At 48.9% G+C, this 26466-nt stretch overlaps 1 protein-coding gene across 2 annotated transcripts in view; it reads left to right on the forward strand.

Annotated features, from left to right (window-relative positions):
• Nucleotides 1-26466, forward strand: part of LOC138440998 (complement C3-like) — a 36735-nt gene that overhangs the window by 1906 nt on the left and 8363 nt on the right. For both annotated transcript variants that reach the window (XM_069591332.1, XM_069591333.1), the window contains 26 exons: nt 284-446; nt 552-622; nt 2424-2518; nt 2622-2704; nt 2806-2896; nt 3011-3113; nt 3244-3370; nt 3864-3979; nt 4080-4226; nt 5144-5353; nt 5485-5691; nt 7056-7214; nt 7751-7880; nt 9580-9651; nt 9818-10015; nt 12464-12575; nt 12870-12955; nt 16354-16493; nt 16592-16804; nt 19213-19279; nt 19379-19465; nt 20200-20403; nt 20969-21044; nt 21301-21460; nt 22433-22531; nt 25821-25977. In XM_069591332.1, coding sequence (XP_069447433.1) covers nt 284-446; nt 552-622; nt 2424-2518; nt 2622-2704; nt 2806-2896; nt 3011-3113; nt 3244-3370; nt 3864-3979; nt 4080-4226; nt 5144-5353; nt 5485-5691; nt 7056-7214; nt 7751-7880; nt 9580-9651; nt 9818-10015; nt 12464-12575; nt 12870-12955; nt 16354-16493; nt 16592-16804; nt 19213-19279; nt 19379-19465; nt 20200-20403; nt 20969-21044; nt 21301-21460; nt 22433-22531; nt 25821-25977 — 3373 coding nt within the window. The remainder of the gene's footprint in view (nt 1-283; nt 447-551; nt 623-2423; nt 2519-2621; nt 2705-2805; nt 2897-3010; nt 3114-3243; nt 3371-3863; nt 3980-4079; nt 4227-5143; nt 5354-5484; nt 5692-7055; nt 7215-7750; nt 7881-9579; nt 9652-9817; nt 10016-12463; nt 12576-12869; nt 12956-16353; nt 16494-16591; nt 16805-19212; nt 19280-19378; nt 19466-20199; nt 20404-20968; nt 21045-21300; nt 21461-22432; nt 22532-25820; nt 25978-26466) is intronic.

Below are 26466 nucleotides of genomic sequence, written 5' to 3' on the forward strand. Positions count from 1 at the left end.
GCCCTCCTAGCCCCTCCCTCTCTAAGCCCTCCTCTTCCTTCAGAGGCCCTTCCATCTGAGTCTTCTCTTTGAGTCCCTTCCCCTTCTGAGCCCTCCCTCCTCTGAGCTGCCTCTTGCTTCCCCTTCCCATGCCTCCCTCTGACCCCAACCCCCTCTCTAACCCTCCCCCCATCTCAGTACCCCGTTACTCCCCAAATCTGGGCAAACCAGAATTGATGGGCAGGCTTTGTTGTGAAGAGGGGAGGTGGAGCAGACCCCTAATGATCTCTTGGTTCACTCCCAGATCCCGGCCAGCAAAGAGTTAAAATCAGACAAGGGGCACAAGTTCGTGATTGTTGTCGCGACCTTTGGGAATGTCCAGGTGGAGAAGGTGGTGCTGATCAGCCTTCAGAGCGGGTACCTCTTCATCCAGACGGACAAGACCATCTACACCCCAGGCTCCACGCGTAAGGGGCGGGGAGGGGTGGCTGGAGAGGGTGGGATTGGGGAGGGGCAGGGCTGGAGGAGGGGCAGAGTCTCACCCAACTGTCTCTCTCTCTCCCACCCATCAGTCCTCTGTCGGGTCTTCACTGTGGACCACAAGCTGCTGCCCGTGGGCCAGACGGTTTTCATCAGCATCGAGGTACCAGCCAACCGGGGCCCCAGACCTACCCGGGGCTGAGACCAAGGGAGAGACAAAGAGATCGAGACAGAGAAAGAGCCACCGGCGGAGACCCAAAGTCAAAGAGAGGCATATAGAGAGGTCGGGAGAGGGGGCCGGGAGCCAGGGAGACCACGTGGCGCGATGCTTGCTTGCGCCTGAGGATTCTAGCTCCAGATAGACACCCGGTCACTGTGTGACTCTGGACAGGTCACTTGACCTTTGCGAGTCTGTTGCTTCATCCGAGGCTTGGGATGATGACAGACACTAATTCCCTAGTGCCGCCAGAGGGCGCCCGTGAGCACTTGAGTCAGGCCCTGCCCTCTCCTCAGCCCCCAGCCCTCCAGGCCTCCACTTCGCTGAGAACAAAATTTCAAGTCCTCCTGCAGCCCACAGGACTCTGCAAGACCTTCCCCATCCCCTCCCTGCCCTCGCTTCTTCCCTCTTCTTGGCTCGCTCTGCACCAGCCGCACACCGGTCTCCTCAGGCACAGCCCTGCCCCGGGGCCTTTGCTTGGGCTATTCCCCCTACCCAGGAAACCCTCTTCCTGGAAATTTCCGCACCGACCGCTCCCTCACCTCCTTCAAGTCTTCGTTCCCGTGTCCCAATTTTACAGTGAGATCTCACTGAGTGCCCTGTAAAACTGCAACACCCCCTCTCCTTCTGGCATCGTAAATTGGATCTATACATTTTATTAATTGCACCTTCCCCTAACCTTCACTGAACATAAATTCCAAATGGAGAGTAAGGGATTTTCTGTTGACAGCATGCTTGGCGGGTAGTGGGATAAATAAAAAGTTACTGGAAGGAGGGAGGGAAGGAGAAAGGAGAGAGAAGCAGGGAGAGACGGGGAGGGAACCATACATGTAGGGTGAAGGGAGAGAGAAGGCAGGAAGGCTGGGGCATGTCCTCCTCTGGGGATCTTCCTGAGTATTTCCTGAGATTACACAGAGCTAACAAGGGCCAGGTCCTGAGGGCTGTGAGCTGGCTTTAGAGATGAACAGGACACACATCTCCCCTAGAGGCACCGTGCTCAGCTCCCAGCAAATGTCACCCCGTACCAACAGAAGCATGTTATCCACAGTGACCCTAATTTCCAAGAGAAGCCAGAAAACCGGATTTCTATGTGATGTCTCCTGATGTTTAACTGTTGGCAGTGCATGAAATCACATGTGTATGAGGTCGAGCCATGCAACATTGCTATGTCAAAAAGGCAAATGTGGGCAGTTATGTGTGGTATATGTATGTGCTAATCAAATGCTTAGCACAGGGTCCTGCATCACAATAGATGACACGTGCTAGTTATTATCATTTTTAACATCTGTTTATTAGGTTGTGTTGCGTTGTAACTGCGACATGTGGAATCTAGTTCCATGACCAGGGGTCGAGCGTGCAATCCCTGCATTGGAAGTGTGGAGTTTTAGCCACTGGGCCACCACCAGGGAAGTCCCAAATGCTAGTCATTATTTGTCTTTGGAGAGACGCTGATCATCATCAGCTCTTGCCTATATTAACATGTCCCAAACCAGTGGCATAGGGGTAATAATTATCTTTTTCTAGATATGCTCATTGAGCACAGAGAGGCTAAGTAACTTGCCCAAGGTCCCACAGCTTGTAATTGGCTCAGTGGGGATTTGAACCCAAGCTGACTGGCTCAGGGGCACGTTCTTCACCACTGCCCCTGTGGACCTAACACAGAGAGAATGTCCAGAGGTAGACAGGGAGGGGCGAGCCGAGAGGCAAAGCCTTATCTCTGAAGAGCCATTTCTCTGTCTCCCCACAGACTCCCGATGGCGTCCTTGTCAAGCGGGACTCCCTGTCTTCTCACAACCAGTTCGGCATCTTGGCCTTGTCCTGGAACATTCCAGAACTGGTGAAGTATGTCAGGTCCTCCAGGAGGGGGTTTGGGGCTCCCCTACCCCAGGAGAGGGAGTGGGGGGCTGCCAGGTGTGCCCAGATCACCAGCCTACCTTCCCCACAGCATGGGGGTGTGGAAGATCAAAGCCCACTATGAAGATTCTCCGCAGCAGGTCTTCTCCACTGAGTTTGAGGTGAAGGAATATGGTAAGAGGGCCAGGGAGCCGGGGCTAGGGGGAGGGGGGAGGGGGGAGTGCATCAGGCTGGGCCCAGTGCTGGTCCCCCACCAACATAATCTGTCCCCCCAGTGCTTCCCAGTTTTGAGGTCCAGCTAGAGCCTGAAGAGAAATTCTACTACGTTGATGACCCAGATGGCCTGAAGATCAACATCATTGCCAGGTGAGGGGCAGGGGGAGGGGCCAAGTGCGGTGAGGGGCTTAACCGAGGCCAAAGCTAGTTTGGAGGAAGACTCATCTGCAGAAGCAAAAATGTGAGACTGTCCCTGCATCGCAGGTTCTTGTATGGGGAGCACGTGGACGGAACAGCTTTCGTCATCTTTGGGGTCCAGGATGGTGACCGGAGAATTTCATTGACTCACTCCCTCACCCGTGTTCCGGTACCTAACAGAGGCCCTGTCTGGTCTCCTCCACCCTGAACACCCTTCCTGTCTCCTGTCGTCTGAGCTCACCCCCTGGGCACTCCCCCCAGGTCTCCCCTCCGCCATGAACCCTTACTGTCTCCCCCAGATCAACGATGGTAATGGGGAGGCCATACTGAGACGTCAGGTTTTGCTGAATGGAGTACAGCCCTCCCGAGCTGATGCCCTGGTGGGCAAGTCCATATATGTGTCCGCCACCGTCATCTTGCAATCAGGTGAGGCCCAGTCTGGGGGCGGAGGCCCAGAATGAAAGGGGGATCCAATCTGAGGGGGGTCATGCAATCTGAGGGAGAAGGCCAAGAAGGAAGGGGGCAGGATCCAGTCTGACAAGGGAGGTCTCATCTGAGAGAGGAAGCCCAGAATTAAGGGGCGGCGGTCCAGGCTGGCAGAGGAGGTCTAGCCTGAGGGAGGAGGTGCAGAATGAAGAGGGGCATCCAGTCTTACAGGGGAGACCTCGTCTGAGGGAGGAGGCCCAGAATGAAAGAGGGGTCCAATCTGACAGGGAAGAACCACTCTGAGGCATAAGACCCAGTGCAAGAGGGGAGACTCATTCTGAGGGTGGATATTCAGAATGAAGGTGGAATCAGGTCGATGAGGGAGATAGTCTAAGGACAGAGGCCCAGTACGAAGGCAGAGTGCAGTCTGATGGGGGAAGCCTGGTCCTGAGGGGTGGCCCAGGAGCCCACCCTCATGGCTGGCCCCCCTCAGGCAGCGACATGGTGGAGGCGGAGCGCACCGGGATCCCCATTGTGACTTCCCCCTACCAGATCCATTTCACCAAGACCCCCACGTTCTTCAAACCTGCCATGCCCTTCGACCTCATGGTGAGACCCTGGGCAGGACTGCACCCCTTGACACTGGTCCTGAGCACGATCACACCTCTGGGTCTGCCTAAATGCCCTCCACCTGCCCCTGTACCCACAGGTGTACGTGACGAACCCTGACGGCTCCCCTGCCCGCCGCATCCCAGTGGTGACCCAGGGCAGCAATGTGCAGTCCTTGACCCAGGATGATGGCGTGGCCATGCTAAGCATCAACACACAGAACAAACGGGATCCCCTGACCATCACCGTGAGTTCTGGGCCAGCCTCAGGGGACTTAATTTTGTAGAGTGGGGTCCTAACTTATGCACAAAAGGATCCTGTCCTGGGCATAGAGTGGGTTCCTTTCATTTGCATAAAGGGATGTGCCATCCACAGACATGTTTTCATTTGCATAAAAGGGCTCTCTTTATGTTTTCATTTATTTGATTGAAGTAGAATTGACTTACAATGTTGTGTTAATTACTGCTGTACAGCACAGTGATTCAGTTAGGCATATACATATGTACGTTCTTTTTCATAGTTTTTTCCATAATGGTTTATCACAGGATATTGAATAGAGCTCCCTGTGCTGTGCTGTAGGGCCTTGGTTATCCATTCTGTATGTAAAAGTTTGCACGCACAGATGTGTTTCCATCTGCACAGCAGGGTCCTACCTTCTAGATGTCTTCTGCCCAGATGCCTTTTTATTTTAAATTATTTATTTATTCATTTTATTTATTCATCGGTGGCACCGGGTCTTTGTTGCTGTTTGCCAGCTTCTCTAGTTGTGGTGCTTGGATTTGTCACTGAGGTGGCTTCTCTCTGTTGCAGACCACAGGCTCTAGGGTGCATAGGCTCAATAGTTGTGACACACAGGCTTTTGCTCCACAGCCTGTGTAATCTTCCCAGACCAGGGCTCGGACCCATGTTCCCTGCATTGGCAGGCAGATTCTTATCCACTGTGCCATCAAGGAAGTCCCTGCCTAGACATCTTCTATGCACACTTGTGATGGCATTGGGCCCACCTGGATCATTCGGTTTCTTCCCCATCTCCTTAATATCCTTAACCTAATCTCATCTGCAAAGTCTTTCCCCTCACATGAAATGCCTAGTCTCAGGGGTATGGATGTAGATGTCTCTGGGGAGGGCAGGTGGGCATCATGGCGTCTGTCTTTCCCTGACCAGGTACGCACAAAGAAGGACAATATCCCTGAGGAGCGACAGGCCACCAGGACCATGCAGGCCCTACCCTACAACACCCAGGGGAACTCCAATAACTACCTGCACCTCTCTGTGCCCCGCGTGGAGCTCAAGCCTGGGGACACTCTCAACGTCAACTTCCACCTGCGCACGGATCCCAGCCAGCAAGCCAAGATCCGCTACTACACCTACATGGTCCATGGCTTTCTAGAACTCCCAGCATCCCTGGGAGCCCTCATCCATCCCAGATTCCACCTCCCCCAACCCTGACTCCCACCCATTCTCCCACTCACCTTCCTGATCCTTATACTGAACTGTTCCCCCAGATCATGAACAAGGGGAAGCTCTTGAAGGTGGGACGCCAGGAGCGAGAGCCCGGCCAGGACCTGGTGGTGTTGCCCTTGACCATCACATCAGACTTCATCCCTTCCTTCCGCCTGGTGGCCTATTACACGCTGATCAATGCCAATGGCCAGAGGGAGGTGGTGGCCGACTCTGTGTGGGTGGATGTCAAGGACTCGTGTATGGGCACGGTAAGCTCCCTGGCACCTCTCTGTGCCCATCTGGGGACCCTCCGCCTGGCTGTCCCTCTCCCCGTCTTGTGCCTCTGGCTCTGTCTCTCTCCAGCCTTACGAGTCCATGCCTCTCCCCCATTTCAGAGTACCTGCCCCTCCTCCTTTCCCATCTCATTCTTCCGTCTCTTTCAGCCTCAGTTTCTTCATCTTTTTTTTTCTTCATATGGACCATTTTTTAAAGTCTTTAGTGAGTTTGTTACAATACTACTTCTATTTTATGCTTTTGGTTTTTTGGCTGGGAGGCAGGTGGGATCTTAGCAACCCAACCAGGGATCGAACCTGTACTCCCTGAATTGGAAGGCAAAGTCCTAACCACTGGATCACCAGGGAAGTTCCCTTAGCTTCTTTTTCTCCCAGTTTTATTGAAATGTAATTTACACACAGTACTAAGTTTAAGGTGTAGAGCATGATTTAACCGAGGTACATCATAAGTGATCACCACAATAAGTTGAGTGAATACTGGTCATCTCATAGAGATATGAGATTAAAGAAATAGAAAAAAAAATCTTTCCCCTTGTGGTGAGAATTCAGGGTTTCCTCTAACAACCTTCCTATATAATGGCGCAGCAGGGTTAAGTACATGTATTTATTATGTTGTACATTACACCCCTGGTACTTATAGCTGAAAGTTTGTTTTTAACCACCTTCACTCAGTTCCCCCTCCCTTTACCACACATCTGATCTCTTTTTCTATGAGTATGTTTGTTTGAAGTAGAATTGACCTATGGTCGTGGTTACTCGCTAAGTCATGTCCGACTCTTTGAAATCCCATGGACTGTAGTCTGCTGGGCTCCTCTGTACATGGGATTTCCCAGGCAAGAGTACTGGAGTGGGTTGTCATTTCCTTCTCCAGGGGATCTTCCCAACCCAGGGATCAAACCTGGGTCTCCTGCATTGCAGGTGGATTCTTTACTGACTGAGCTACAGGGAAGTGCCTAATTGACCTATGCCACTATGTTAGTTCCTGGTGTATGACATTTCTACAATCCGAATATCAGTATGTGATTCGATATTTCTGTGTTTCAAAATGCTCACCATGACGAGTCCTGTTAGTAACCACGTGTCACCATACAAAGATCCTATGTGGTTACTGACTATCTTCTTCACACTGTGTATTTGATCCCTATGATTCATTTATTTCGTAAGTGGAGGCTTGCACTCAGTGTCTGCCTTGCTCCTGGTTTTCTCTCTTTTCTGCCTGATGCCAGTTTGGCTTGCTTCTTCCCCTCCCCTTTCAGTCCACCTCAAGACCTCCTCTGTCTTGGGCTTCTTGGGGTCTTACAGGGCTGACTTCCCCCTCCAACCTGCTCCCCCTCCCATAGCTGGTGGTGAAAAATGATGGGAAGGAAGAGAAAAAGCATCGACCCGGGAAACAGATAACCCTGAAGATCGAGGCTAACCACGGGTCCCGAGTGGGGTTGGTAGCCGTGGACAAGGGCGTGTTTGTGCTGAATAAGAAGAACAAATTGACCCAGAGTAAGGTATGCCCCAGAGTCGCTGAGGTTGGTTCAGAGATGGCATTGGGTTGAGGTGGGAATGCTGCTTGTTGTCGTTCAGTCACTCAGTCCTGTCCAACTCTTTTTCAACCCCATGGACTGTAGCCCACCAGGCTTCTCTGTGCATGGCATTTCCCAGGCAAGAATACTGGAGTGGGTTGCCATTTCCTTCTCCAGGGGACCTTCCCCACCCAGGGATGGGACCTGTGTCTCCTGCATTGGCAGGCATATCCTTTACCACTGAGCCACCTGGGAATGGTGATGGAGCGGAGCAGATGGGCTGAGCATAGAGGTCTGAATGGATGTAGACACGGGGATGGGTTGAAGTCAAGCTGAGGTTGAGAATGTGGGTGGACAAAGGTGGTACTGGGAATGGATGCAGTCCAGAGTCCAACTCTGGATCGTTCATCGTGGCCTGCCAGCTTGGGGAGCAGGATAGGGTGGGTGGGGTGGGGCTGGATAGACAAGTTGGCCAGAGGGTGGTGGCACTTCTGACCCTCCGCCTCCACTCCACCCCGCAGATCTGGGACGTGGTGGAGAAAGCGGACATTGGCTGCACCCCAGGCAGTGGAAGAGACTATGCTGGCGTCTTCACGGATGCAGGACTCACCCTCAAGACCAGCCAGGGCCTGGAGACCCAGCAGAGGACAGGTGAGGAGGCAGGGAGAGGCAGGGCAGGTGAGAGCGGGGCCTCCATCCCCCAGATACTGAGAGCAGGCTAAGGGCGGGGCTCTGGGGTGCAGGTTGGGATGTTGAAGTCCCACCTCCACCACCATCTCTCAAATCACTTCTTTCTGAGCCTCGGTATGGGCTGCAATAACACTCCAACATCACGGCGGGGGTGGGGGTGAGGGGAGGCAGCAGTAGGAAGGAAACCAAGGACACATCAGTCAGTCAGTTCAGTCGCTCACCCGTGTCCAACTCTTTGTAACCCCATGAACTGCAGCACGCCAGGCCTCCCTGTCCATCACCAACTCCCGGAGTTTATCTAAACCCATGTCCATTGAGTCGGTGATGCCATCCAGCCATCTCATCGTCTGTCATTCCCTTCTCCTACAAGCATCAAGGTCTTTCCCAATGAGTCAAGTCTTCGCATGAGGTTTCCAAAGTATTGGAGTTTCAGCCTCAGCATCTGTCCTTCCAACGAACACCTAGGACTGATCTGCTTTAGGATGGACTGGTTGGATCTCCTTGCAGTCCAAGGGACTCTCAAGAGTCTTCTCCAACACCATAGTTCAAAAGCATCAATTCTTCGGCACTCAGCTTTCTTCACAGTCCAACTCTCACATCCATACATGACCACTAGAAAAACCATATCCTTGACTAGACAGACCTTTGTTGGCAAAGCAATGTCTCTGCTTTTGAATATGCTATCTAGGTTGGTCATAACTTTCCTTCCAAGGAGTAAGCGTCTTTTTTTTTAAATTTTTTTTTAATTTTAAAATCTTTAATTCTTACATGCGTTCCCAAACATGAACCCCCCTCCCACATCCCTCCCCATAACATCTCTCTGGGTCATCCCCATGCACCAGCCCCAAGCATGCTGTATCTTGCGTCAGACATAGACTGGCGATTCGATTCTTACATGATAGTATACATGTTAGAATGCCATTCTCCCAAATCATCCCACCCTCTCCCTCTCCCTCTGAGTCCAAAAGTCCGTTATACACATCTGTGTCTTTTTTGCTGTCTTGCATACAAGGTCGTCATTGCCATCTTTCTAAATTCCATATATATGGAGTAAGCGTCTTTTAATTTCATGGCTGCAGTCAACATCTGCAGTGATTTTGGAGCCCCAAAAAATAAAGTCTGATACTGTTTCCACTGTTTCCCCAACTATTTCCCATGAAGTGATGGGACTAGATGCCATGATCTTCGTTTTCTGAATGTTGAGCTTTAAGCCAACTTTTTCACTCTCCTCTTTCACTTTCATCAAGAGGCTTTTTAGTTCCTCTTCATTTTCTGCCATAAGGGTGGTGTCATCTGCATATCTGAGGTTATTGATATTTTTCCTGGCAATCTTGATTCCAGCTTGTGCTTCCTCCAGCCCAGCGTTTCTCATGATGTACTCTGCATAGAAGTTAAATAAGCAGGGTGACAGTATATAGCCTTGACGTACTCCTTTTCCTCTTTGGAACCAATGTGTTGTTCCATGTCCAGTTCTAACTGTTGCTTCCTGACCTGCATACAGGTTTCTCAAGGGGCAGGTCAGGTGGTCTGGTATTCCCATCTCTTTCAGAATTTTCCACAGTTTATTGTTACCCACACAGTCAAAGGCTTTGGCATAGTCAATAAAGCAGAAACATAGTAGGTGCCTAACCCATCTGGTTCCCCTTCCACCTGCCTTTAGATCCGCAGTGCCCAAAACCAGCCGCCCGCCGACGCCGCTCGGTGCAGCTCATGGAGAAGAGGATGGATAAAGGTGTGCGCCCTCCGCTGGTTCCCACCCCTTCTGGATCCCAGCTAGAGAGGGAAGGGGAGGGTCTGACCGTGGGGAAGTTCTCCCTGGGCTGTGTCCTGAGTGCCTGCTGCTTCGAGGCCGCAGCTGAGGCCGCGCGGGACGTGGGGGGGATTCTGTGTTCCCATAGTGGGTCAGTACAGCGGCGATCTGCGCAAGTGCTGCGAAGACGGCATGCGGGACAACCCCATGAAGTTCCCGTGCCAGCGCCGGGCCCAGTTCATCCTGCAGGGCGACGCGTGCGTCAAGGCCTTCCTGGACTGCTGCGAGTACATCGCTCGGCTGCGGCAGCAGCACAGCCGCGATGGCACCCTGGAGCTGGCCAGGAGTGAGTCCCGGGGAGGCCGGGCCTGTCCGAGGTGGGAGGAGGAGCCAACCGTTCAAGGGCAAGAGGGGTAGAGCCAGTCCGTTCAAGGAGCGGGGAGTCCAGTCCTAGGGGGAGCAGGTGCCTGTCTGAAGGAAGAAGAGGTCCCTATCCAGCGAGCCCCAGGTGGGGAGGAGGCCTGTCCGCAGAGGGAGGAAGGCGTGCCTGTCTGAGGGAGGAGGAGATCTCCAGTGGGGGAAGGAGATCCCTGTCTGAGAGGGAAGGACGTCCTGTCTGAGGGGGATGCGGGTCTGTCGTAGGTGGAAGAAAGTGCCTGCCTGAGGGAAGCCGGACCTAGCCTAGTGGAGAAGACTCCTCTCCTGAGGGCAAGGAAATTTCCTGCCTGGCTGGATTAGCCTGGCCCTGGCCCCAGACACTCTGAAGTTTGACTTTGCCAGTGCCCAGGACACCCCTCCCTCCCACGGTCTGAGGGAACGTTCTAGAAGATAGAGCTGGTCACACTAGTTGCCAGTAGGAAGACATGAGATGGGTTATAAGCTTGCCTTTACCAAAGAAAACTAATTCATGTTGCCTTCTGAAGAGACCTGCTCAACCTTTGCCCAGTCAATGTTCAATCATTCAGTCATCCATTCGGTTCTGGATAGGACATGTACACAGTCAAAATTCTACATCTCAGGCCACATCAATCTTAAGCAAACCCAGGGCTTCTCTTAGAAGCCCCCTTTAAGCAAAATCAGAGTGATCTCACCACAAAGTGGCCTTTACAGAACTGACAAGAGTCTCCACTGCCATCTGTGCTGAGAGACAGAGGAGCCCAGTGTGGCCTGATCCCACCATTATTCAATTTTTTAAATTTTTGGTTATGCCATGTGGCATGCAGAATCTTAGTTCCCTGATCAGGGATTGAACCTGTGCCCCCTGCAGTGGAACTTCAGGACCTTCACCACTGGACCACCAGGGAAGTCCCTCTCCTTTTCTTTTTGTTTTTTAAAAACATCTTTTAATATGTCTTAATTAGAGGACTTCTGTGCCAGAATGGGCTTTGTTGAAACTGAATTATCTGCAGAACCTCTCAAAAGCAGCCATTGCCAAAGTCAAATATTTCTGAATTCCTTTCGCTGGAAAACTAGCAACCCCTTCAACCCTCTACCCCACCAAAAACATAGTGATTCCCAACATACATGAGCACAGAACTCGACCTTCAGTCTCTTTGCAAATTACAATGACTAGGCATGCTACTCTCTGCTCCAGTGACCCAAGACTTTTCTTTTGCAAAGAAGAAATTTAGACAATGTGTGCATGATTTACACACACATGGATGACTTATTTTCCCCCTAGCATTGTGTCATTTCTTTAGCCAACTGGGGACAATACAGAGGGTTGATTAAGAGTTAGTATCCCAAAGGCACTTTGATAGATTATTCCAGAGTATTGGGCTTCCCTTGTGGCTCAGCTGGTAAAGAATCTGCCTCCAATGCAGGAGAAATGGGTTCCATCCCGGGGTTGGGAAGATCCCTTGGAGAAGGGAAGGGCTACCCACTCCAGTATTCTGGCCTGGAGAATTCCATGGACTGTATAGTCCATGGGGTCGCAAAGAGTCGGACATGACTGAGTGACTTTCACTTTCTTCACTTTTATGGGTGGATTTAAGTATCTATGGAATCCCACCTACTCTGTGGTTAGGCAGAAAAGTGAGAGTATTAATCACTGAGTGACTCTTTGTGACTCCATGGCTGTAGCCCACCAGGCTCCTCTGTCTATGGGATTTCCCAGGCAAGAATACTGGAGTGGGGAGCCATTTCCTCCTCCAGGGGATCTTCCAGACCCAGGGACTGAACCTGAAACTCCTGCATTGACAGGCAGATTCTTTACAATCTGAACCTCCAGGGAAGCCCCAAAATCAAATTAAAATCTGTTCATCATTTTTTGAAGAAAGCTCAGCCAGAATTTAACTCTATTCTAGCCTAGCTTTGTGTACTTGCTGATGGGGTCAAGATGGCTTTTAAAAGCCACAGTCTCTTTGGCAATCTCCATCAAGTCCAGGGAATCTCTCAGCTAGCCCCATTGTTTTCAGGATAGACTTAACCATCACATGGTTAACATAACACAGCAGGCTTGGACCAATGATGCCTTTAGAGGCTCATTCATGCAAATGTTTTCATTCCCTTGAAAATCAAAGAAGGGGAAAAAACAAATCAACTCAATGCAGTGTGGCTTATTTTTACCTTTATACCAACATGGCTGTAAAATATGACATGTAATATTTTTTTATGGAGAAAGGAGCCTCTAGGGGCAAATGTGCCTAGGATCCCTGGAAGTGGTCATGTGACCTTGGGCGTGTCCATGTTAGGAATCCCTTTAGGGGATTATAAAGATAAATATCTAAAAGGGACAGTGGAGGGAGCAGGAGGGGGGATTCAGTCTGTTTTAAACCCCCACCCCCACCCACAGGTGACCTGGATGATGAAATAATCCCAGAAGAGGACATCATTTCCCGAAGCCAATTCCCTGAGAGCTGGTTGTGGATCATCATTCAGGACTTTCAACCACCAGACAAAAATGGGTAAGGCTGGGATGGCCTCACTTCAGCCCATCCCCAGGCCAGCTTCTATGATCACCCTTGACTGGACACTGCATTTGCATGCACCTCAGACCCCCTTCTTGCGTGGAATCATGGTGGAAGCACACAACCCAGCCTAGAAAAATCGAGTTGGGGCTACCTAAATGTACCCACCTCCAGCCCCCTTCCAACCCTGTCCCTTGTGGCCCCTGCCTACTTGGTCTCCCCTTGCACCCTGCTAGATGTCTTCTCTTAATCCTCAACCCCCGCCCCCACCCCCATTTCTCCCTGGACCAGAATCTCCACGAATTTCACGACAGTGTTTTTGAAAGACTCCGTCACCACTTGGGAGATTCTGGCCGTGAGCTTGTCGGACAAGAAAGGTGAGAGAGGATGGTGGTCCGGTCCTCGGAGGCCGGGACCCCAGATCCCCTGAGCATTTTCTCATTCCGTCCTGACAGATCTTTTGTTTCTGTTGGCTGACACTTTGCCCTGTTACTAGAGAGGGATTAGAGTGCAGAATGTGAGTGACATCATGACTTGGTAAATAGACTTTATTTTTAGTGCAGTTTTAGTTCAGAGCAAAATTGAGAGGCTGGTGCAGAGACTTCCTATGTACCATTTTCCCGACCACATACACAGCCTCCCTCACCATCAACATTGTAACAATTGATGGACACATCATTATCTTTGCTAGTTCTTAGCTGACATTACGGAGAAGGCAATGGCAACCCACTCCATTACTTTTGCCTGCAGAATCCCATGGACGGAGGACCCTGGTAGGCTATAGTGCATGGGGTCGCACAGATTCGGACACGACTGATGCGACTTAGCAGCAGCAGCAGCAGCTGACATTAGGGCTCACTCTCGGTGTCTTAATGTTTCTGTGGGTTTGGACAAACGTATAAAAACACACAGGCTTCCCAGGTGGCGCAGTAGTAAAGAATCTGCCTGCCAAAGCAGGAGATGCAAGAAAGGCAGGTTCAATCCCTGGATCAGGAAGATCCTCTGGAGTAAGAAATGGAAACTCACTCCAGTATTCTTGCCTGGAAAATTTCATGGATGGGCTACAGTCCACGGGGTCGTAAAGATTTGGACGCGATTGAGCACACACTTGCATAAAGACTTATATTCACCATATCATACAGAATTATTTGCTATGTGATATATTATTCTATAATATCATATAGAATAATTTGCAACAAGAACTTGGTAGGGGTGATGTTGCCATGATAGTGAGTAAAGCAATTAAAAGAGGAGGCGGGATGAAGTGAGTGATTAAAACATCAGTGGGCAGGCTGTGAAACACAACAAAAAGGGGTATGCACACCCTCCCCCTGCCACTGCCACCAAGGGCTGCGTGTGAGACCCTGACAAACCCTAGTCAAGTATGAATGGTTTAGAGCTGGTCTGGGAGTGGGGCAAGGAAAGTGAGGCACTGACTTTGAATGCAAAATTAAGTGGGTGCCAAAAACTCAGTCATCAAGATAAATTATATTTTCATGCAATAGTTTTCTTAGAAGTCAAAATGAATGCCAAAAAAAAAAAAAATCCAGTAAGTACAAAATACCTAGATTTTAAATAAAGACCAGCACCGTGTTGAGCCCTGTTGGAGCTTGAGGCCAAAGGAAAGACGTGGTTCATATACATATTTTCTGTCCATTTTAAAGGTTATTTTTTCCCCCAGAGCATTAAAGTAGTTGAAAAACTATTAAAAACACTAAAAAAAAAAAAAAGATGTATTAAAACTCACAGCATTAAGTGTATTTCATTTATACCACACCCAGTTACTCTAGTATGTTTATTTAGTTATAATTTATCATAAATTATACTTCAGTGTCATTTTACTTTCCTGGTTTCAAGACTTTTAAAATCTGCTTCTTTGCTTGTCTTGCTTTTCATGGAAGGAATTGTGATTTTCGGACAATTTCTCTTGACCAAGTGATGACGGCAGATGAAATCATATACGCAAGGCACATAGTTTTCCTTCTGCCTGGGACTGCAAAGCCACTCAGCACAGTTCTAGTTTGGGGTCCCCATCCCTGTTTCAAATCAGGGCATCTTCATATTTGCCTGTTGTACATTTCTGTATACCAAGGTTCTGTCTGAGGTTTCCTTTACCTAAAAAATGTTCCTGCAGCTTGAAAAAATAAATGTTAAAAACTACCGTTAGACCCTTGCCCCTTAAGCATGGTCCCTGGACTATTTGCAGTCTGGTAAAGGAGTTTTACCTCAGAGTTTGTTAGACCTTCAGTATTTTTTTTTAACTTTTTAATTTTATATTGAAGTACAGCCGATGAACAGTGTTGTGACAGTTTCAGGTGGGCAGTGAAGAGACTCAGCCATACATATCCGTGTATCCATTCTCCCCCAAACTCCCCTTCCATCCAGACTGCCACATAACATTGAACAGAGTTCCCTGGGCTAGACAGGAGATCCTTATTTGTCATCCATTTAAAATATAGCAGTATGTATAAGACATTTAGGCTCCCCTTAAGGCTCAGTCAGTAAAGAAGCTGCCTGCGATGCCAGAGACCTGGGTTTGATCCCTGGGTTGGGAATATCTCCTGGAGAAGGAAATGGCAACCCACTCCAGTATTCTCGCCTGGAGAATTCCATGGATAGAGGAGGCTGGCGGGCTACAGTCCAGAGTGTTGCAAAGAGTCAGACATGACTGAAGAAACTTAGCATGCATGCAACCAATAGAACTTGAAAATTTTAGACTTAAGAGCTCTTATGGGATAAAGAAGGAGTATTGTTAAAAGCAGGGCACTTCCCAAGCCCAAGTCCCTGAGTCCAAATCCCACATCTTTCTCTGGGCAGCTGTGTGGCCTTAATCAAGTTACTCAGCCTCTTGATGCTCATCCATAAAATGGGCACAACTGAAAGAGTAACTACGCAAAGTGTTGGGATTTTATAATTGTTATAATAGTACTGGACACATTGTACATGTTCAGTGAGTGTGAACTATTATTTTTATTATTGGAGTTGAGCATATTTTAGGGGTCAAAGAGTAAGTGCCTTTTGGAGATGTATAGATGCCTCCTTAAATGACAAAAATCAGGTATCAGAAGTCAATTCTTTTTTAAAAGATGTTTCTTTTTATTTATTTATTTGATTGCACTGGCTTTTAGCTGTGTCATGTGAGATCTAGTTCCTTGACCAGGGATCAAACCTGGGCCCCCTGCATTGGAAACCAGAGTCTCAGCCACTGGACCACCAGGAAAGTCCCTTTTTTAAAAATTGAATTATGGTTGATTCACAGTGTTGTGTCAGTTTCTGGCTTAGTCATTTCTTTTTAAGAGATTTTCTTTTTGCCCACACCATGCGACTTGCAGGATCTTAGTTCCTTGACCAGGGATCAAACCTCCCCAACCCCCCGCCCCCGCCACTATGTCCTATCTATGTGTGTGTGTGTGCTTAGTGGCTCAGTCATGTCCAACTCTGAGACCCCGTAGACTGGAGCCCACCAGGCTCCTCTGTCTACAGGATTTCCCAGGCAAGAATCCTGGAGTGGGTTGCCATTCCCTTCTCCAAGGGAATCTTCCTGACCCAGAGAGTGAACCCAGGTCTCCTGTGATGCAGGCAGAGTCTTTCCTATCTGAGCCACCAGGAAAGCCCCCATATTGTCTACGGGCTTCTGCAAAGACCTTGGGATAGCTCCCGCGGTCAAGTGTAAGCACTGAGACATTGGCAGGGGCAAGAACTTGGACCCAGTCCACCCTGCCCAGTCCCCTGGCCCCACTCCTGACACTCTGCGTTCTGTTTCCACTCCTGGCAGGGATCTGTGTGGCTGACCCCTATGAGGTCACTGTGATGCAGGATTTCTTTATCGACCTGCGTCTCCCCTACTCGGTGGTGCGCAATGAGCAAGTGGAGATCCGAGCGGTCCTCTACAACTACCAGGAAGAAGAATTCAAGGTGCATCCCTGGTGCAACAGAGACATGGAGAGAGCGGGGACTCAAGGGAGCCAGTCTGTGGCATGTTCTCCTGACCCCACACGCTCTCTCCCTGGCAGGTGAGGGTGGAATTGCTCTACAATCCAGCCTTCTGTAGCCTGGCCACCGCCAGGAGGCGCCACCAGCAGACTATAACGATCCCAGCCAGGTCCTCGGTGGCAGTGCCTTACGTCATTGTGCCCCTGAAGGTCGGCCTCCATGAGGTGGAGGTCAAGGCTGCTGTCTACAACTACTACATCAGTGATGGTGTCAAGAAGACCCTGAGGGTCGTGGTGAGTCCTTGGAGTACCTGCTGTCCCTTGTCCTTCAGGAGAGGCTCCAGTTCTCCCTGTGTTGTGAACCCAACTTGGAGACCCAGGCACACCATAGGAGATTCAGGAGTTCTGGAAGTTTGGAAGGAGGGCCAGGATTAGGGTGAGGCAAGTGAGGCGTTATTCTTGCGCACAGAATTTTTAGCAGACACCCAAAAACTTAGAGATCAATAATTTTTTTTCATTAAAATATATTTTAATATCAAATATGACATCTTGTAACATTTTAACACAGGGGTTTTCTTCTGACTTTAAAGATCTTGGGGACAGTTCCTTGGTGGTCTGGTGATTAGGACTCAGTATTTTCACTGCTGTGGCCCTGGATTTGACCCCTGGTCATGGAACTAACATATCATAAGCTAAGATATCATAAGCTATCATAAGTCAAATAAATAAAATTTTAAAATCTTGAGAAGATATATTTCACAGAGCAAATATTGCAAAAGAATAATATACAATTGCAAGAACTAGGACACTTCTTTTGTACCTATGATTCTTACCCTTAAAATATGTATTGACACACAACAAAAAAGAAGACCCACAGGAAAAAAAAGACTCAACCCAGAAAACGAGAAATATGCACTAACAGTCAGACAAAATCATCAACCAAAATGAAAGGATTTTAGCATCTTTCATGAATACTTTAAAGCAAAACATAAGATCATAAACAAGATCAAAATTATTTTAATGCAATATTTTAAGAAGTCAAAATCCATTCCAAAAACCCCTGCAATATACAAAATATCAAAATTTTAGAGACAAATTTGATGGTGTCAAACTATGTCATATTGACGCCTAAAGCAAAAGAAAACTGAGTTGGGCCTGTGTATATTTTTATTGGTTATTTTTTCCCAAAAACATTACAGTAGTTGAAAAAATTTTGAAACATTCAAAACCAAATGTATCAAAACCGACAGTAAGATTTCACATTGAAATGTTTTATTTATACCCAAATCATAACTTATTATAATGTTTCTTTCCTGGCTTTAATGGAAGCAAACATATTTTTTCAACTACTTTAATGTTCTGGAATAAATCTAATCATTAAAACAATGTATTTTAAAAATTACATGAAAGTGTGTCTAGATAGGTGCACACAGTTTTCCTCTTGCTGTGAATTTCAATATGACTCAACACAGGCACTGGTGGGAAGAAACCAGTAGTGTGCTGGAGCCTGTGATACCCAGCTCCCTAGATCCAGTATGTCTACCACTTCCCAAGTCTGCACTCACTGATGGTGGTAGCTTGGAATCCATCATGGTGGAGAAATCTACACCAAGGAAATTGGCAGCACTGCTGATCAAGAGCTTTTCTTCCTAGAGAGCTGGATGCCACATACTGATGAATACAGCATAGGCAGGAACTCAGTCTGCAAAGGGAAAGATGGGAATCACTCCAGGCAAAAGGAGAATGGGTTCTGTGAAGGCAAAAGCACCCACTGTCCTCCAGGGAGGCTTATGTGCATATACACGAGAGCTTGTGTTGGGCCTTTGACTCTAATTAAGATGCCCCTATTTTAATTGGGCACTTACTGTCTGCTAGGCACTGTGTTAAGTAGTTATGTACATTGTTTCATCTATTTTTTCTCTTTCCTGTAATATTTATTCTTGTTTACTCGCTCAAATTTTTTCTTTTACTTTTAAATTATTTGTTTTAAATTTTTTTATTTTATTTAGCCCATTAGGAGGCATTGTTTTAAAAACAGACTCTGGAGCCAGACTATTACGTTCAAACGCAAATTCTGTTCTACTTGCTTTCTGAGCTTGGGCAAGTTACTTTACCTGTCTGTTCCTCAGTTCCTCCATCTTTAATGTTTATTTATTTGGCTTAGTTGTGGCCCAGGGACCTTTTTCTCTAGTTGTGGCATATGGGCTCAGTACTTGCAGCACGGGGGCTTGGTTGTCCCATGGTATGTGGGATCTTAGCTCCTTTATCAGAGATCAAACCCATGTACCCTGCACTGCAAGGCAGATTATTAACCACTGGACCATGAGGAAGTCCCTGCCCCATCTGTAAAATGGGAGTGATAAAAGCGGTACCCACTCCAGTGGGTTGTTGTGAAGACTAAATGAATTAACCACAGGAGAGCAATCATCTAGGCACATAGAAAGATTTCTAAAGGTCTTGTTACTTCTTTGTTAATTTATAATTATATTATGAACTTGCACAACAATAGGCATGAGGTAGATGTTTATATTACCTCCTTATATAGAAGGAAGATGAGGCACAGAGAGGTTAAGTAACTGACCTCAGTCACACAGCTAAGATCTCCGGTGGAGGCCCTCATGCCTTATGCTACAGTAATCCCCAGAATATGACTGACTGTCTGTCTTGTTCATGCAACTCCCCCTGCCCCTAACACCATCCAGCCAGAAGGAATAAGAGTCAACAAAACTGTGGCCATTCGCACACTGAATCCAGAATATCTGGGTCAAGGTGAGTCAGCCATGGGAGAGGGAGTGAGGCCTAGGTGGTGGTGATGAGGAGGGGGTGGGAGGGAGCTGGTGCCATCGGTGTCTCCCATTCACCTGGCAGATGGGGTGCAGCGAGAGGAAGTCCCAGCTGCAGATCTTAGTGATCAAGTCCCAGACACAGAGTCAGAGACCAAGATCCTCCTGCAAGGTGAGATGCCCTTGGACCCCAACCCCAGGAGACCCAGAACAGTGTTGGGAGGAGAGTCATGACCCGAGAGTCGGGAGCCCACTTCCATCTGCTCTCACCCCAGGGATATTTAACCACTGGTCTCCTGCCTCCTCTTCAGCTAGAACCCCTCCTCAAACCACTTCACAGAAGGCTCCAGGCAGTAAACAGCTCCAGTTCAGCAAACAGCTTTTGCTGATAAAGAGGTTTACATGAGCAATATAGTTCAAGACCAGAAATTCCAGATCTAATTGTCTCGGGTGGAGAACTGGGGCAAGACGGAGCTAGAAAGGCACCTTGCATCTTGACAGCTGTGAAGTTTGGCAAGGAGACCCTTGGTTTCCTCATCTGTGATAGGAGTGAATAATAGTATTGATATCTAAGGGTTGTTGAGAGGATTAAATGAAATACTATATGGTATTCTCCTAGAACAGAGCCTGGGGAATAGCATGAAGCCTGATAAAAGTATTCATGACTGTTATTACCGCTGGTGGAACCAGAGGAGCCAGGGCCCAGAGTTCCCCTGTGAAGCACAAGCCCACCCCCACCCTCACCCCCCCACAAATGCAAAACCCCCTCCAGCCATTCAGCCATGAAGCATCTCCATTATTCACATGCCCCCAGCTGTCCCTGACCACTTTGGCCCTAGCTGGTCAGAGCCTGAAAAGTCTGGAAGCAGCCGTGGACTTGAGTGCCATCCTCCTGCCGGGTTGCAGGGACTCCGGTGGCCGAAATGACGGAGGACGCCATCGACGGAGAGCGGCTGAAGCACCTTATCCAAACCCCCTCGGGCTGTGGGGAGCAGAACATGATTGGTATGACGCCCACGGTCATCGCCGTGCACTACCTGGACAGCACCGAGCAGTGGGAGAAGTTCGGCTTGGAGAAGCGCCAGGAGGCCCTGGAGCTCATCAAAAAGGGTGCACGTCCTACCGGCCCCTCTGAGCCTGCTTCACCCCTGAACCCCGCCCCTCTGAGCCTGCTCTACCCCCTGAGCCCGCCCCTCTGAGCCCACTTCATCCCTGAGACCCGCCCCTCTGTCCTTGCTCCGCCCCTGAGCCCCGCCCCACTGAGCCGGCTTCATCTCTTAGCCCCCTCCACTCCTGAGACCCCGCCACTCTCGGGGTCCCGCCCCTCCTCTGAGATTGCCCCCTCGCCCCACTCTGAACCCCTCTCTGAGCTCCGTCTCTCGCCGAGGCCCCCTTGCCCCTGAGAACCCATTTTGAAAACCTCTTCTCTCTGAATCCCCTCTCCTCCAAGAATTCCTTCCCCCTCTGATATTTCCACCTTCTGAGTCCCTCTTTAGCTCTTCGTCCTCCCGCACACCCGCCCCCTACCCAGAGCCCCTCTTTGCTCTCTAGACCGCCGTCCCGCCCTTCACAGAACCTTTATCTTCTCTCTAAGCCCCTTCCCTCCCTGGAGGGCCTACACCCACCAGCCACCCCCTCCACTCAGCCTCTGGTGACACGTCTCTCTTCCCTGCAGGGTACACCCAGCAGCTGGCTTTCAGACAAAAAAGCTCAGCCTACGCCGCCTTCCAAAATCGGCCCCCCAGCACCTGGTGAGTCTCCAGGATCAGCTTGCACATCCTCAGCCTTTCACATCCCTGAGCAGGCCCTGGATCTCAGCCTGGGGTGGTCTAGGTAGGTCTCCACCCAGAGTCAAGGTACCAGCCTGCTGAATGATCAGCATACCATGCTGGGTTATGAGCTTGAAGGAACCAGGCCAGGTCCGGCCCCACTCTGCTCATTGGTTGGCTGGGATGCCAGTCTCCGGATCCCAGAGCCAATTGGCTCACGCTCTCTACCCACCCCCAGGCTGACAGCCTTCGTGGTCAAGGTCTTTGCACTGTCCGCCAACCTCATCGCCATAGACTCCAGGGACCTCTGTGAGACCGTCAAATGGCTGATCCTGGAGAAGCAGAAGCCTGATGGAATCTTCCAGGAGGATGGGCCCGTGATACACCAAGAAATGATTGTAAGAGGCAGAGATTCGGGGCAGGCCAGGGGAGAGGGCACCAGAGCATCACAGGATGGACTGGAGAAAGACTCCACCATCCACCCACTGCCCAATTCACAGCGTGCGGGGACAGGGAAATAAGGGCGCTGAGAGTGTCTCTCCTCCCTTGCAAAGATCAGAGACTTGCAGGATCCAGTGCAAAATGAAACCCCCAGGCTTCTTGTTGCTCTTAAACATAGAACTCCTTAGAGCTATGGTCCTGAGTGTGATCCCCAGGCCTGCAACATCAGCAAAATTACCTGCAAGCTTTTAAAAATGCAGAATGTCAGAAATTCTCAGGCTGGACTCCAGGTGCACTGAATCAGAAGCTTTAGGGGCAACGTCTAGGAATCCGCGTTTTAACGCGTCTCCACCCCCGCCAGGTGTGCTTAAGTTGGAGAATGGATGCGTAAGCCTGACCTTTCAGGCTTCCAGCCTCGTGGCCTTACCCACTTCTCTCCTCACTCCATCTGTACTGCTAGGAACCTTGCTCTCCTTTGTACATGCTGTTCCCCCTGCCTGGCATGCTAAGCCCCACCCCCTTTGAGAGTTGACTTCTCTCTGCTCAGATTGTGGTTCCAGCTATCATCCCTCGGGGACACTTTTCCACGACGGAGTCACACTCCCATAGTCCATTCTCAATGCCACATCGCTTCTGCACAGCACTCATCACTTTCTAATTATATATCTGTCGATGAGCTGGTTGGTTCCTGTCTGTCTCCCCTAGCAGACCGCGAGGGCTGGGGCTAGAATCTGGTCTTCATCCAACATCTCATCCACAGCACCAGCAATATTTGCAGGATGAATGAATGAATACTAAAGAGTCCGGCCCTTCTGGAGAGGGCTGGGGAGAGACCCAGCCCTGCCTTGATCCACTGAGCCTACAGGGGGCGTAGGTTGACATGTGAAGACACTGGTGACCCTGCCTTTGCTTCCACGCTTCTCCTCTAGGGTGGCTTCAAGGACACCAGGGAGAAAGATGTGTCCCTTACAGCCTTTGTTCTCATCGCGCTGCACGAGGCTAAAGACATCTGCGAGGCACAGGTCAACGTAAGTGTCCCCACCCTCCCCTCCCCCACAAAGGACACAGCCACCTGAGGTGAGATGTTGCTTTCAGGGCATTTCCAGTGCTCCCAGTGCACTAACAGTCACCACAGTGGCCATAATAGTTTCCAACAGTTATCTAGCAATTAACTAGATCCCGGGTGGCTCAGTGGTAAAGAATCTGCCTGCAATGCAGGAGACGTGGGTTTGACCCTGGGTCGGGAAGGTCCCCTAAAGAAGGAAATGGAAACCCACTCCAGTATTTTTGCCTGGGAAAGTCCACGGACAGAGAGGCCTGGCGGGCTACAGTCCATGGAATTGCAAAAGAGTTGGACACGACTGAGCGACTAAACAACAAAACAAGAGTCTCATATGTTTAATTCCTATAATCCTTGTAACAGCCCAAGAGATAGGCTACTCTTACTGCCCCCAGTTTACAGAAGAGACAACTGAGGCACAGAGAAATCAAAGATTGGGTCTTTTCTGCCTGCTTTACCATTTTCAGAGAGTTGTACCCAAGCCCAACAAAAAGCCCCTTCAGCTTGCTTTCCACAAGACTCCTACATTCATATTCCTGTGTGTTAGTCACTCAGTCGTGTCCAACTCTTTGCGACCCCATGAACTATAGCCTGCCGGGCTCCTCTGTCCATGGGTTTCTCCAGGCAAGAATACTGGAGTGGGTTGCCATTCCCTTCTCCAGGGGATCTTCCTGACCCAGGGATCAAAACTGGGTTTCCTGCATTGCAGACAGATTCCCTACCACCTGCGCCACCAGGAAAGCCCTTTATATCCTTATGGCTTCCCTAAAGAAAACTGAGGACACAGAACTAAAAATGGGAGGAACATCCTTCCTGGAGATCTTTAAGAGGATTCTTAAAGGGACCCATGTCCATGACCCCAAAGAATTGCCCAGTGGCTCAGTAGTAAGAATCCACCTGAAGTGCACAGGAGACGCAAGAGGTGTGGGTTCGATCCCTGGATTGGGAAGATCCTCTGCAGTAGGAAATAGCAATCCACTCTAGTATTCTTGCCTGGAAAATCTCATGGACAGAGGAGCCTGGCAGGATAGTCCATAGCGTCTTCCATAGGTTCACAAAGAGTCATGACTCAGCATGCGTGATCCCAGAAGGGAAAGGATTAATAATGTTGGCTTTTTGCTGTCCCTTATTCCTCTAGTTTTGGTTCTGAAGCAGAGAAGCTTAGAAAGACAGGCTCCTGAGAGCCTGTAATCACTCCATCTGCTTTGCTCTGGGGTTTTGAGAGTGGGTTGTTTGACTTTTAGTTTCCCTAGTGGGGGACTTGAGGATCTCCCTTTCAGCCAGCTGCTTCTTCCTTCTCAGGACCCCAGAAAAGAGATGGAGGGGAGGGGGCTGCTACCATTAATGCCGGTGACCTTTAAACCAGGTTTTCCTGGTTCCAATCTTGGAGATTTGAGAGAAATTATAGTAGAAAAGAGCTTCAGGACTGTGGGGTCAGATAAAATTGACCTCAAATCCTGACTCTCATGTACCCTTTGTCAGGCCTTATGTGTGCGTTTGTAAAATAGACATAATAGTTTTTGCATTTTTTAGGACTCTCTGAGTTGTCTCAGAGGCCACATGTGTGTCCTAGCTGTCATATGTGTGACTAGATTGTGCAAAAATAAATGGGAAATTTATTTTAGGGATCTAAGAATTTACAGAGTTCAAAAATGAAAGTAGGAATCTGGTGGTCCAGCGGTTAAGACTCCTTGTTTCCACTACAGGGAGCATGGGTTCATCCCTGGTTGGGGAACTAAGATCCTGCTTGCCATGCGTTGCAGTCAAAAAACTTAAAAAAAAAAAAAGAAAAGAAAGTAGCTTCAAGGACTCTGCCAGAATTCTTTGTTCTTTATGTTCTCCCATGTCTTCCAATCCTTTCTTGCCCTATAATTCTCCTTTGCCTGTGACCCAATCTGCCTGGCAGAACATGGCTGTCTTCCTTGAGGAAATAGTCAGACCAAGGCTAGAACTTTTGGATTCCCAGTGAAGGTCTCTGATTGGTTCATCCTGGGTCAGGTGATCACCCCTGAACCAATCAGCTGAGACCAGGAAGTAGGTCTCAGTGGGCAAATATGGCTGCTTCCATTGTGGCCATGTGAATGAAAGGGAGGAGGTGTTCTTACAACAGAGGAGGATAGTTGTAGGAAGGCAGTCAAAAGGGTTGTTTCTACTACAACACAACATTTTCTACAATACAGCAACATTAAAATAAAGTATGGCATAGGCGGTGGAGCCAGACTGATGGTGTTTAAATCAATAGGATACTACCCAGCTTGGGAAAGCCAGTTGTTAAATTTCTAGGAATTTGCAATCTGGTTGCTGAACACAATCATTGTTAGAAATTAAATCATATAAATTCACACTGCAAAGATTAAACACTGAAAACAAGTGATAAAATGTATCACTTCCTAAATATTTTGCTACTTTTTATCATTATTTTCAGGGTTATTTATGTCTATTGTATCTCTGTATTGGAATATTATATCATGTTGTTCCACTGTTCCTCTCTTGCCAAATCTACAGTCAGCAGTGCCACACTGGTGGGTTGAAATCAGGGATGATAGTATTGACACCATGGAAATCAGCAAACACTTCAAATCATGTCTTCCCCTGGTCCCCATCTTTGTGTGTCACTGTATTTAAGCTGTGCAGTAAGATAATGATGAAAGTAATGCCTGCCTCATAGGATTTTATGAGATTAAATGAGCAGCTATATGACTGGGACATTGTAAGAGCTAGCTGATAATGATTGAATAAGAGGTGTTCCCTTGGAGTGCTGAATCTGGCTCATACTAGCTCACGAATGCCTGTTGGGAGTATGTCTTTCCCATTCTATGTTCAAGGACATCACAGTGGTTACTTGAAATTGACCCTGGTGGAAGTTTTTATGCCATTGTAATGGGCAATTTATTGGGTTGGCAAAAGTTCAGGTTTTTCTATAACATCTTGCAGAAAAGCCCGAATGAACTAGTACCACACCCCTGGCCCCCCACCCAGTCCTGTGCCTCCACTAGAGAGCTGGTTCTTAAATATTCACCAGCACACCACTTGGTATTTAGACACACACACCACACACACACCACCCCACACACACACACAGAGCCCATAGTAGGTACTCAGCAACAAAGCAACTCAGAATGGAAAACCCTCAAACATAGATCCAAGGCAAACAGGTCCCAAGGACAAAAGCCACCTGGTCCCAGAAAGTGATCTTCATCAGTTGTCTGTAACAGAAATGCTCCCCTGACCAGAGTACCCAATCCTCTTTGTCACAGAGCCTGGGCCCCAGCATCACTAAGGCAGGAAACTTCCTTGAAAACCACTACAGAGAGCTACGAAGACCATATACTGTGGCCATTGCTGCCTATGCCCTGGCTTTGTTGGGCAAGCTGGAGGATGACCGCCTCACCAAATTTCTGAATACAGCCAAAGGTGAGGGGTAGCCTGGAGGAGTACGGAGGGACCCATGGCTGGGGACTGAGGGTGGCCCTCTCGAGCTGGGGTGCATGGCTCTAAGCTGCACTGGGATGGAACTCTCCAAGCTGAACTGCAATGAATGGCTCTGTGGTGTGATAATTTCTCCTCGTAAACCACATGAGAAGGCTCACTGCATAATTCATTCAACCATGTTGAATGCCATGTGTTGAGCATTTGCTGTGACCCAGCAGTGAGGTGTGATTAAGACCATGAGCATGGACATCAGACAGATCTAAATTGAAATCCAACTCTGCCACTTTCTCACTGTCTGACCTTGTACAAGTCGCTTAACCTCTCTGGACCTTAGTTTCTTCATCTTCAAATGATACCTAGGGCTTCCCTAGTGGCTCAGTGGTCAAGAATCTGCCTGCCAGGAGATTCTTGGGTTCAATCCTTGGGTCAGGAAGATCCCCTGGAGAAAGAAACGAGTCCCATGGATGGAGG

Source organism: Ovis canadensis, chromosome 5 (genome assembly GCF_042477335.2).
Source record: "Ovis canadensis isolate MfBH-ARS-UI-01 breed Bighorn chromosome 5, ARS-UI_OviCan_v2, whole genome shotgun sequence".
In the NCBI taxonomy this organism is placed as follows: domain Eukaryota; kingdom Metazoa; phylum Chordata; class Mammalia; order Artiodactyla; family Bovidae; genus Ovis; species Ovis canadensis.